Source organism: Protomyctophum bolini (assembly GCF_963924005.1).
Source record: "Protomyctophum bolini genome assembly, chromosome: 5".
NCBI lineage: Eukaryota > Metazoa > Chordata > Actinopteri > Myctophiformes > Myctophidae > Protomyctophum > Protomyctophum bolini.
In genome coordinates this window covers 18,147,300-18,160,786 of record NC_137866.1, presented here as the reverse complement: position 1 = coordinate 18,160,786, position 13,487 = coordinate 18,147,300, and the positions used below count along the sequence as shown (strand labels likewise).

The 13,487-nt window shown below is 43.4% G+C and overlaps 1 protein-coding gene across 1 annotated transcript; it reads right to left on the bottom strand.

The window, feature by feature from the left end:
- Positions 1-5,172: 5,172 nt before the first annotated feature.
- Positions 5,173-12,856, bottom strand: LOC308316132 (protein ILRUN-like). Its single transcript, XM_080764537.1, has 5 exons — positions 12,562-12,856; positions 9,116-9,270; positions 7,542-7,739; positions 7,049-7,395; positions 5,173-5,978 (listed from the first exon to the last, which is right to left on the bottom strand). Exons 1-5 carry the CDS (start codon positions 12,723-12,725, stop codon positions 5,940-5,942), a joined length of 903 nt encoding a protein of 300 aa, XP_080620663.1. The 5' UTR covers positions 12,726-12,856; the 3' UTR covers positions 5,173-5,939.
- Positions 12,857-13,487: the final 631 nt, after the last annotated feature.

The following is a 13,487-nucleotide window of genomic DNA, read 5'->3' as shown; positions in this document are numbered from 1 at the left end:
GCCCGTTGGTTGGGTAATCTGCCCCCAATGGAAGGGCCTGTAGGTTTTTTTCCCTGCTGCCTGGGTGCCTCACATTCAAGCGGGAGATGGTGACGATACATTTCCCTTTCTTTTTTTCTTCCCCTGGGGATGTGTGCGTTTTGTAGGACCCAACCATCACCAGTAAGAACAGACGATTAAGCATTCGACCAGTAGTCCTCGGAGGCAAATGTAATCCGACTCCTTAACAACTGTGAGAAAAGAAAAACTGGGAAAAAAGAGAAAGAGAAACACACCTGCGTGCACTCTTCTTCAGCCTTAAAGGGATATTTTACTTTAAAAAGAAAATTAAAAAACTCATACTCATACATATTATATATATATATATATATATATATATATATATATATATATATATATATAATATATATATATATTATATATAGGCTATCAGTCACCATGCAGAACCAAGGATGGGTTACAGTGGGTTTGTATAGGAAGTCTGATAAAAAAACAATGTACAGTATAGTAACACTGAATGGAGCAATTTATAAACTTATAAAAGCCTGAGTAGACGGTATATCGTTGAAGTGGGATGTTGTTTACGGCAAAGTGAGTTACTTTGCACCGACAATTTTGATACCTCTCAACGATTGTGAGTATAATTCTTCTATAATTATTATACTTTATTATATTATTATACTTATTATATTATACTACACTACATTTCGGAGTCAAATAGTGAACATTTACACTATATGTTCACTATAATTATTTGAAAACATTAGTTACCAGTTACTTTTGAATTCGGTTGTTACCAAACCACAATATGTTGCAGGATTTTTTTCTGAATGTGTCGCCTCATGTGACATCTTCCAACAAAATAGAAAAAGCTCAATAGTAGGCTTGATAAAAGCCGACTCGATAAGCCGCTCATTAGCTATTATCAATAAAAATGTAACGAGCTCCATCCCTAGCTGGGAGCCAAACTAGTGGAAATAGCAGATCTACAAGCTCACAACTCAACGGTTCGCGCCCACATTGCGAGCTTGTAGATTGGCTATTTTCACTACTACTCAAACATTTTTGTTTGACCCCACTTTGAGAACCACTGTGTTGTATGATGATTTGAACATGTGTAATATTTCCACAGTTAGGTTTTGTATTGAGTTGTGCTTGAAATGTACTGTAATTCTCCTATCTGTTAATACATTCATCAATCAATCAGTATGCTGTATATTAGTTGTTTATTAGTTGGTTCTCTACCTGTGTGTCCATCCCCAATAAGTGATGAAGAAAACCAGTTAAAATGCAGTACATTTATTTGGCTAATGCAGGGGATGTGCAACACTTACTTTAAGCTAATCATGAATGTCATGTTTTTATTTAAGAAAAAAGGTAGTCATTTTGTGGTCATTTTCCCAAAATGTTTATATATTTTTTAAACACAAATAAGCAGATGTACAAGCTCACACTGAGATGTGTGAGCTCTCTCTCTCAACAAAGAGGGGTAATTGCAACCAATGAAGCGTGTAGGCAGGGTTTAACTTGGTGAAAGATATGGAATCTTTGGCTAAATAATAATTTTAAAAGGAAGAAAAAAGAGGTTGGTCTACATTAAGCAAGTATACATTCAACTCCAGATGATTACGGACAACCCATCACTATGCCACAGAACTCATCGTCAAAAAAAACATTCACAGAAAAAGGGCCAAATTAAATATGCGTTTTAGAAGAATCGATTGAAGAGGTTGAACTATCCCCATCGAAGTAGATGCTGAGAATCATTGAGTGACACTTTTATGTAACTTGATTTGAATTAATCAGCAGTAGAGAAAATAATCTTATGCAACTGCAGGTTGTAAATATACATGTTTTTTTTAATCTTGTTTAAAAAAACAAGTGCCTAACAATGATGTCACTGGTGGACAGGTTTCTGAACTGCCCACAGCCCTCCTGTATGTCCGTGGCAAAATAAAAAGATAATTTGGAGAGAATTTCAGAGAAATATCCATCACAGGCCAGCATGTTGACCCCTGCTGTAGTTCCAAAATTATATGAGCGTTTCATTTTAAACTTCAAACTTTTGTTGCTGAATGTCTCTCTCAAGTGGAGGAAAACGGTACTACATGACAATGTGTGGGCAGGAGCTGAAAAGCAGGGGTGACACCAACGTTGACTAAGATATTGTTGGGGGGTAAAGTTGTTAAAAAGATCTATATTCTGATAGTAATCATCAATCAGTGTTTGTTCACTAGTGTTCAGTAACAGTGTTACCGGTAAATAGCTCTATATTCGGAGAATAGGCTAATCATTGCGATAGAACAGTGGTTTTCAAACCTTTTCATGTCAATGTCCATTTTTTTTCCGCCATTTGAGCCACGGACAACCATTTGATGAGATTTAATCCCAGACAGAAGACTTTGGAATATTGTGTAGTCGACTTTGTCCACGATTCCATGCTGTATTGAGGCAAGCGATCAAAAATCATTCTTCTACATTTATCCAATTGTGTAGACTTCCTGTAAATTAAGTAATGCACATGTTTAACAATAATGTAACTCTTGAGAGAGTGTATGTTCAGTAACTGGAGTCTCCCCGTCTCTCCAGCTCTTTAATAAACCAAGAGTACACTCTCAGGCCAGGATAACACTTTTCCATTTATTGTTTTCTTTTTTGTGTGATGAAAGCAGACAAAAAAATACTATAAAGGGGCATAGTGGCGCAGTCGGTAGCGCTGCATGTCTCCTCACAGGTCTCGGGTTCCATTCCTACTGGGGACGCTGTGGGCGTGTTCTCTCCTCCGCATCATCAGTGCCCATACCCTGGATTTGGTGTTTTAAGCATTATGTTATACTTTAGCTATTGAGAAATGGCAGATCTACACGGTCATAATAGCATGGCTACAAGCTTGTAGATCTGCTATTTTTGAAAAGTTGTGTGCAATTCTTTGAATATATATTCATTCCCAGCAAAACAATTTAAGTCATATCTTTGCTTCTGGAGGGGTCCATGGAACAACATATTTTGAGATGGAGGTCAGCTGCCAAATACATTCAAATAATTCTAGGGGTTCTTGGCATGAAATAGTTTGAGCACCACCGATATAGAAACATAGGTTTTCCCAGAAAACTGTCATGATTTAGAAGCCATTTTGTAGAATCGATTTCAGTCGATTCAACAAAATTAAGTTAAGCGCAGCTTTACACCGAAGCACTGATTGACACCTGGCCTACAGGGCACTGCTCCATGGATTTGTGCACAACAGACACTTTGGAAAGTAGACTGAAGGCCCAATTTCTTTCCAACATGGCTGCTGTGCATTTGTGGGAACTACGTTGTTGAAATAAGCATGAAATAAACAGCAGTTCAGATAGACACATGAAGCCTGGTTCATTCATTCATTGAGTTAAAGGAGTAGTTCACAAAGAATATCAATATTTCTTCTCCCATTGCGTGCACCGGTATGTCCGGTACGCCTGGAACTCGTCCAATGAGAGAGAAAGGTTCCGTGGTGCATCACGTTATTGTTACTGTAAATAATCAATCAAAATTAAACAGTTAAAGTTCCAGCCCTAATTTTATCAATTACACACGCAAGCATTTTAAATTCATGGAGAATTGTTTCTGTTCGTGCAGCACTAGTTGGATGTCCAATTTACTCTTTACTGTTTTTGCTACAGAGAGAGAGAGAGACTTTAAATTAAGCTTAAGTCAAGCACTTTGATGTTGTCCGAGGAAAATCGAGATTCATATTTGAGCAAGAATCGTGCAGCATTGTAGAAAATGGGTCATTTCTTTTGGGTGAACTACTCCTTTAATAATTAGGCCCAGATACATGACTTCATACACATGGACATCAGCGCAACCCCTCCCCCCCCCCCCCCCCCCCCCTTTCCAGAATCAGTTGGCAAAAAAAGTACATGGCTTTATCCTCCATCACCTTCTCTTTCACGATGCACAACACACACACACGCACGCACATCATAGCATAACACAAATTTTCACACACGCCACACACTTATACCCGGTACAGTACGCCATCACGGGTGAGGGGCGCCGCCGTAAATACAGCCGATCTACAGGCTTATAGGAAAAATGAATCCCTGGAGAGATTTGTGGGTGACCATTTGACCAATGAGAGCCCACACGTCAGAGTGAGACTTTTTTGCTGCGATGTTGGAATCAGTTTGTAACCACCCCTGGGAAATGAATCTCCCACACCCAAGTTCCAGACTAATCTCTATGCAGTGATATTAGTCTGAAGTTCCAGACTAATCTCTACGCAGTGATATTAGTCTGAAGTTCCAGACTAATCTTATCAGACGTCACATCTGATAAGGGGGGCTCTATAGATCGGCTGCGATATCCTAAAGGTGTTTGCACACTGGTCCGAAATTCACCCAGAATATCTAATGTCTAGTGGGGTGTTGGTGACAGGCTGACAGCTAGTGATAGCCTACTACTCTCTACTGTCAAGTGGGGTGTTGGTGACAGGCTGACAACTATAGTGATAGCCTACTACTTTCTACTGTCTAGTGGGGTGTTGGTGACATGCTGACAGCTATAGTGATAGCCTACTACTCTCTACTGTCTAGTGGGGTGTTGGTGACAGGCTGACAGCTATAGTGATAGCCTACTACTCTCTACTGTCAAGTGGGGTGTTGGTGACAGGCTGACAGCTATAGTGATAGCCTACTACTTTCTACTGTCTAGTGGGGTGTTGGTGACAGGCTGACAGCTATAGTGATAGCCTACTACTTTCTACTGTCTAGTGGGGTGTTGGTGACAGGCTGACAGCTATAGTGATAGCCTACTACTCTCTACTGTCAAGTGGGGTGTTGGTGACATGCTGACAGCTATAGTGATAGCCTACTACTTTCTACTGTCTAGTGGGGTGTTGGTGACAGGCTGACAGCTATAGTGATAGCCTACTACTCTCTACTGTCTAGTGGGGTGTTGGTGACAGGCTGACAGCTAGTGATAGTCTACTACTCTCTACTGTCTAGTGGGGTGTTGGTGACATGCTGACAGCTATAGTGATAGCCTACTACTTTCTACTGTCTAGTGGGGTGTTGGTGACAGGCTGACAGCTAGTGATAGCCTACTACTCTCTACTGTCTAGTGGGGTGTTGGTGACATGCTGACAGCTAGTGATAGCCTACTACTTTATACTGTCTAGTGGGGTGTTGGTGACAGGCTGACAGCTATAGTGATAGCCTACTACTCTCTACTGTCTAGTGGGGTGTTGGTGACATGCTGACAGCTATAGTGATAGCCTACTACTTTCTACTGTCTAGTGGGGTGTTGGTGACATGCTGACAGCTATAGTGATAGCCTACTACTTTCTACTGTCTAGTGGGGTGTTGGTGACATGCTGACAGCTATAGTGATAGCCTACTACTTTCTACTGTCTAGTGGGGTGTTGGTGACATGCTGACAGCTATAGTGATAGCCTAATTAATACTTCCGCAAAAAACGCAGCGGTGTGCAACCACCTTTAATGTATAAATCCCGGCAATAAAAACATTCCTGCGATCTCATCACACTCTCATCTCCACTCCTCCGACACGTCTAAAATAAACAAAATAAAAGATCAGGAAAAGCAATTGAAACAAAAGCAAAAAAACAAACAAGTTATCATCTCTTAAAAAGACTCATATAGCACTCATCTTTTAACTTAAGCATTCACCCATGCATTCAGTGGATCCGTCCGGGTCTCGTCGCCTCTCGTGTCCACTAGCTCACCTTTTCCAGGAGTGGGAGTTGTTTCGTGGGGGCTTTTTTTGTATGTGTGTTGCATAAAAATGTTTGTGTTGAATGTCCCCCACACTTCCACTCACTGCTGCCGGCCAAAGACTGTTGGTCGTCCCTCTCTCTCTCTCTCTCTGGCCGGTGCGAGGCATAGCGCAGCGGCTGCTAGCTGTTCGACCCGTTGAGAATTCCCTCCTAGTTTTTTTTTAAGAGTGTCCGAACGGATAGGGTCCATGTTGTACACCCTGGAAGGAGGGGGGAGGGGGGAATGAAAACAAAAAGTTAAATAAATTAACACTTAGTGTTGTTCCAAGTCTTGCCTGGTTGTTTATTGGCAACCAGGCCCATTATTTATTCGGCATTTGAGCCATGGACAACCATTTGATGAGATTTCGCCTCTCAGACCCAAAACTAAAGAATATCTGTATTTATTGTTGGATAAGATGTTGTCCACAATTCCATGCTGTATTGATGTTGGTACCATACGAGAGACAACGGGCAAATGTTGATCAAAATAACAATTCTTCTACATTCTCTAATTGAGTAGTAGACTTCTTGTAAATTAAGAAACAATAATGTAACTCTTGAGAGCGTAATATGAAACCAAAAGGACCCGTATACGGGTCAATTTGGTTTCATGTTATACTCTCGGAATGTAGATGGCACCCGGTTGAGCAGTATGGGTTAGCGCCCCAGCCTGTGTCCTCCGTGAGGAGGAAGCCCGACAACCCTCGGTGAGGCCTTTGGGAGGGCCATGCAAGCAGCAAGCGGAACCGCAGCACCATGACCCTGCGGAACCATTGCCCACCACTCCTGAATAAACTGGTGCTGGGACTCTGGTGCAACGCACAGGTCCTCGCTCTACTCCTGGTGAGAGCAGGAGTGGACCTGGTGAGACGTAGGAGGGGCCCGGCCAGGAGACAACCCACAGAGCCTAGTCCCTCCATGTGCCAGAAGTGTACCTCCCAGCCCTGGCAGAGTAGTTCTGGAATAGTTCAAACAGATTGTGTGCCCCTGGTTTTTCCCTAGTGGGACTGATTGAGGGTAGCTACTGGGACGTAAGTTGGGACTTGATCACTCCCGGCTGGGTCGCCTGAGTGAGGGGTATGATGTTGAGAGACCCGAAACCCCGTTGACCTCAGGATACATTACTGAGGATACGTCCCAGGTGCATCCATGCAATGTTATTTTGTTACTCTCAAGAGTTAAATAAGGGTCCATTTGGTTACCTTACCAACTCTCTATCATTTAGCTGGAGACCACCTGGAACCTCCTCAAGGACCACTGGTTGAGAACCACCGCTATAGAGTCTCACCTGGTTGTTAGCTACTACTGATAGGTTGCTCTCATGTAGACTGTTTGACGATATGGTCACTGAATTGTGTGAGAGTCCGTTCTGCTGCGTCTGGAGGTGGTTAAGGCTGCCGGGGTCCCAGTGCTCCTCGTGTTCTCCGGGGTCCGGGTGGTGGTGCTGGTGGTCCCCCCCTGGGTGGAGGTGGTGGTCCCCCGGGTGCCTGCTCTTCTGCGGGGAGGCGAAGGGGTTGTAGTCGCCCTCCATGGCGCGGTGCGGCTGGGTGTTGAACTCGGCCTGGAAGGAGGACAGCTGCTGCGTCACGCCCAGGAGACCTCCCACCTCCACGCTGAGGATCACCCATATCACATCTGACAACCATAGAGAGAGAGAACAACATCTTTAGCCTCTATAAATCACATCTGACAACCAGAGAGAGAGAGAGAACAAGGATAATTAATGTGTACACGCGGTTTCGGGTGACAATAAACTCCATCCACAGGTCTCTAGTACCTACCTCCGTAGAAAAGTCCCGTAGCGGTGCACATCCTCCACTGGCCCTGGAACATTCCGGGCGCCACGGGGCTGTGCATCTGCACGCTGACGTCGGCCATCTCCTGGGGGTCCAGGGAGCGCACCGTCACCATGTTCACGTGGCCGAACTGGTCCCCTCCCACGTACTTCAGGCACACTCCGGGAGGCCACGATTCCGTGCCTGGGTCAATAAACAGTACGATAGAGAGTACATTTTCTCAAATCCTTTGGAGGCGCTAGCCACACGTTTCGCTGTGTTGCTCATTCCACGAACGCCCGATCCTTACAAGCTATACCTCGTTTTAAAAAAATAAACGATTACTATATATATATATATATATATATATGTACCTGAGGCCGATTTAAAAAATAAAACGGCTTCTAAATCCTAACAGTTTTCTGAACAACCTATGGCCCTCATTTATCAACTCGGCGTACGACAAAATATGGGTGCACGGCACACGGCATTTACCATTTCCGCAAAATCTTGAACTTTAACGTGTGCCAGGACAAAAATCACAGTCGGGAGCTGTCATACGCTTTGTCCTCACCTGTTTTTCTGTAGTAGAACAGCGGCGCAGCATTGTTTGACCAGCTAAGAGGCTGTCACAGGCATCGAAACATATGTATTCACTCCTAAAATGTTAATATAAAACTGTATGTATATGGGCTACATGTAAAAAAAAAAAAAGAAAAAAAGGAATAGGCCTATACATCAACGATGTGTCTTTGTGTCATATGAAATTGGTAGGAGATTACCAACTTTACAAGCAATTAAAATTGCGCAATTAAAACAATGTTGCAATTGATTTGTTTAGATGCTTAAGCCATTTAAACAGTGTTTTCTGTTTTGCATGAGCGCATACCGTATGCGAGGATGCATAAGAGTGCAGGGGAGTCGAGGGGACCGCATCGTACATGACCGCATCGTACAGCCTCATGTACAGGAGGCTGGTTTAGGCAGCATATTCATATAATTTACAGTTGACAGCCCAGCCACTGCAGCGACTCGTGAGGCAATCTAAATAGATTGTCATAAACGTGCATGGTCGCGGTGTCATGGACGGACCACCACAGTGATAGAGACAGACAGGACAGGAGGGAGGAGATGCACCTATTTGCAAAACAGCAGAGTGTGTGTGCGCGCCTATTTGTTATTTAATTCATGGTTCACAGGTTCAGGTTTTCGTTCACTAATACAGTACATCTTGTTGTATATTAAATGAATAAAGACTTTAACAATTTAATATAGGCTACAACAGTAGCCTACAACTAACAACACACAGCAGGTGCGTAGCGTGGATCAAATTACTGAGGGGGGGGGGGGGGGCGCAATTGATAAATGAGGGCCTCAGTTTCTATGTCAGTGGTGCTCAACCTTTTTCAAGGACCCCCAGAATTATCTTTATTTGGCTGCGAAACCCCATCTGAAAATATGTAGTTCCGACCCCCCCCAGCAAAGATTTGAGTTGAGACCTGCTATTTTTCAATAGCTAAAGTATAACATAATGCTTAAAATAAGGGGTTCTCGTCCAGAATGGGTAAAAAAAACAGTACCTGTGTTTTGTATCCTCCATGTCTTGGTGAAGGTGGTGTCGGGGGGAACAGACTCCCCCTCGCCGATCGTCACGTCCTCCACAAACGACATGCAGGGAGCGTTGACGTTGGGGCTCTCAAAGTCGTAGTACGCCCCTATGGCAGCCTGCAGGTTCCTTTAAGAGATCAATGCAATTATATTGTCAATAAATACGTTTATATAATCGATACATTTATGTAATCATTGTCAATACGCTCCTATATCAGCCTGCAGGTTCCTTTAAGAGATCAATACATTTATATAGTCAATACATTTATAATAATCAAATCAATACATTTTATTGTCAATACGCTCCTATATCGGCCTGCTGGTTCCTTTTAAGAGATCAATACTTTTATATAACCAATACGTTTTTATAATGATTATAATCAATATGTAAAACAAGAACCTAGCGTCAGTCTAAACTAGGGCCCAACTGTAATGGATTGTATATATATCTTTTTTTAAAGAGTAGTTTGGAGTGACACAGACACACTAACACTACTACCTGCATGTTCTCCCTGTGTCCCCTAGGGTAGGTACCCTCACAAAAAACATGCAGTAATCCTGGTCTCTAAACTGCCTCCCCCTGGCCAGACGGGGCGCCTGATGGAGGGGAAAGGAACTGGTTGGAATAACGTGTTCCTTCCACGCGCTACGTCCAACCAGGGAAACTCCCCCCTGTCAGGTGTAAAGGAGCAACTTGGACACTCATGCATGAAGGAAGCATGAGTTCAAGTCCGTTGCTCTCCCCAGGTTGGCGGAGGGTGTGTAGAGCCCAGGATCACATTAGATAATTGACACAGGGGTGAAAAATGAGTTACAAAATCGTGGGATAAAATAATTATTAAAAAAAAAAACACTACTACCGGCACCATTGGCATCACAGTTTGGCACAGACAAAATAGGCTGCATTTTAAATGAACTTCCACACAAGAGACAAGGAGGCCAGCTGACTGAGTTACATCGCCGATAGGTATGTAATACAGACACATATCTGTAGACATTTCACCTCAACGATATGACCCGATATGCCAAATGAGCAACATGCGTTTGAGAGCGGGCCAGATACACAAAGCAGCGTTTTTATTTTTAGATTGGGCGATAATATAGTAGGCTACAGAATCATCACGTGAGTGCTCCTCAGTTGACATTCAAGCCACCAGCAGCAGCACGGCAGTCCGTGCCAACCAAGCACTTACAGAGTGTCGTGGTAGTAAGTAGGGCGAGCTGTAAACGCTTTAAATACTAGCTGCCAGTGGTGGAAAATGTACTCACTGCAATGTAGAAATACTCTGTTACAAGTAAAAGTCCAGAATTCAAAAATTGACCTGAGTACTAAAGTATTGGTATGAAAATCTACTTGGAAGTATAGAAAGTACTGATTATGCAGAATGTCCCGTTTGATGAGTTTTCAAATCTATAAAAAAGTATTTTTAAATAGCCGATTTCAAGTACCTGAACATTGTATTTAAGTACAGTATTGAATAAATGTACGTTATTTTACACTGACTGATTACTGCTGCTGTGTGTTCCAAAAGCTTTACACCAAATTTGACCAAAGTTATCTAATATCTATCCTTGCTAACCCATTCGGGGTGGAAACCCCTTTTGGTGTTTTAAGCATTATGTTATACTTTAGCTATTGAAAAATAGCAGATCTACAAGCTCATAGTGTGACACTCTGTGCCATGGTTCTTGTATTCTTCATTTTGTTTTACTGACATTTGTTTAGATAAGTTTAGGGTTTAGGCGTAGTTTTACTGGGGTTAATGGAATGAGGTTAGGTTTAAAACGTTTAAGCATAATTTACTAAGGTTACTTTACGAATACCAGGCAGCGCAGTTCTGCCGGCTGTTTTTGCTTAAAGGTATATTCCGTTTTGTTGTGATAATCCTCCCTACTATAGAGTGTGCTGACCATATAAGGAGTTCCTCCCTGTCCCCAGTTAACCCCTGGGGTCAAAAAACCTTTAGGTTTCGTTTTTGGCTAGGTGGCACAGCCTTCATCCAATCAAGATAGAGAGGGCCTGGGCCATGGCTCAGCGGTCCAGGCACCTTGGCCGGTAGTCCAAGTCTGGCAGTGTGCCGCGGGTTCGACTCCCGATCCCGACCATGTCAACCCCCCGCATCTCTCCCCATTTCCTGTCAGCCTACTGTCTGTCCCTCTATAAAAAAACATATATAAAAAGAAATTGAGTGGTGCAACCACTCCTACAACCAGCAATGTCCGTGCGTATCTATCTATCTATGTATCACCAGGGACGGATTAACCCCCATGAGGGCCATTTGCAGGGCCCCCATAGCGCGCGTGCGCGCGACATTTTCATGTATTTATCATCTTTTTAACCTAAATTTAACAAAATCAACAGCCAATGAAGGGCCCCAGAAGCCCTTTTCAGGGCGTCAAACCTAGTACCTCACGGTCCAATTTCCGGGGGCGGGCCTTGGTGTGCGTGCTGTTGGCCTGTTGCGTGTCCAAACACTGTAGTGCGTGCATGTGCACATCTTGTTACCAGGGCAGACCGGGGTTTTTTCCAAATCACCCATTATTTGTGCTATAATGAATTGTCAACTTGGGCTGATAGCCGTGGTAACAATGTGACAACAATGACATAGAGATCAAAGCTACTTCATCAGGAGGAGGATTGCAACATTGTAGCTACACACAGGCACTAACCTCCCTGTGTAAGTGTGTTCCAAAATTGCTGTGTGAACCGGTCTGGAGCAGATGATATTGTTACGTCATGTGTAGTCATGTTTTGTAGTCATCAGGCAGGAACCATCATCTGGAACCCTTTCCCTCAAACCGGAAGAATAACAATAAAAGCTCTCGTAACCTGTAGCTTTTATTGAGAAAAATCGGTTTGAGGGAAAAGGATGACTACAAATCATCAATGACTACAACTCTCTCTCGACCGGATCATAAACCCGAAAGGGAATGCTTCCCGAATGCTACACGGGTTACACAGGCACAAGCGTTTTGTTACGTAATAATGACGTCATGGGGAGTCCTCTCTTAACAGATCGATTCTCGTTTAATAGAATAAGAGTTTAATTTCACATGCGAAGCCACCAGAGCCTTAAACAATGATTAAAAAATTAGCATTGGAAAAATCCCTTTTTTTAAATGAGAGCACTCGTCCATTTATATATTCATAAAAATATATAGTCGGTTTGTTTTGCTGGCATAGAGTAGACTTTAACATGTACAACAACTGATCTACAAGCTACCCAACGCCTAGCCTAGCTTGTAGATCACTTGTCGTCCGCCACTATAATAACATAACAACATAGTCACAACAATGAATATAAACGTATTAACCGTATCGGATATTGTGACGTGAACAACAGTCCAAAAACAACAAAACCACCAAGCCTCCAGAGAAGGCCCACGGCCCGACCGAGCGACGATCCCCGGCCCTCACCAGTTGCTCATGTCCAGGAAGAAGGCGCATCCCGCCGGGTTGAGGGCGAAGCCCAGCAGCCTCTGGAACTCCTGGATGAGGATGTCCTTGTCGGTGGTTCCCAGGCAGCTAAACCTCTGCATGAGCTCCTGGTCCAGGTCCGGGTCCAGGTCCATGGCCTCCATCTCTTCTCCTCCTCCCCCCGCCGGGACAGAGGCGACTCGCAGCGGCCTAACTTCACTACTTTAGTCCGAGGCCTGGCTGGCCTGGCGGCGCGGGTCTCCGGTCGGATCTTCTTCGTCTGTTGACACTGGTGGTCATAATAACAAAACGTAACAACAACGGAATTGCGTCATGTCACGTGCCCACTGTTGCCAGATTACGTGAGACTCGGCGAGAGAAGTAAGCGGCCGTAATAAGTGTAGTTGTGTAATAGTGTAATAGTGTAATACTAATAAGTGACGTGTAGTAGTGTAATAGTGGACGTATTAAGTGTAATAGTGTAATAAGTGACGTAATAGTGTAATAAGTGTAGTACGCAGGACCCCGAGTCCGACAACATTATTTCAGCCGAGAAGATCTTTTACCTAAATACCTACACCTGGTTTTAGATTGATATGGATCGATTGATTGATTGAAATGATGATATGAGATGATATAGTACTTCATTGTCAGTTTGCACTGAAATTTGTTTTGCGATCCAGCGGCATTGTAGTCTAATGCAACACATATATACACATTTGACATAACATAGGGGAAAAAAAGAAAATACAGTTACATACAGTAGAAACACAAGGGCAGAGAGCAATGTCCACAGCTGGCTCAGTCCTGGCCAAAATCCTGATTAAGCCTCAGAGTCGACTGATTGTATGCATACAATAAGTCTGACCTTATTGTATGCTGGAACATCCCCTGAAGGCAGCATAGGCCTACTCTCCATGCAAAAC

What these genes read in the sequence shown, in the direction of transcription:
- LOC308316132 (XM_080764537.1), bottom strand. Translation starts at nt 12,725, where the DNA reads ATGGAGGCCATGGACCTGGACCCGGACCTGGACCAGGAGCTCATGCAG. An exon ending in ATGGAGGATACAAAACACAG is followed by an intron (nt 7,740 to 9,115) that starts GTACTGTTTTTT and finishes TTATTGACCCAG; the next exon opens with GCACGGAATCGTGGCCTCCC. An exon ending in TACGGGACTTTTCTACGGAG is followed by an intron (nt 7,396 to 7,541) that starts GTAGGTACTAGA and finishes TATGGTTGTCAG; the next exon opens with ATGTGATATGGGTGATCCTC.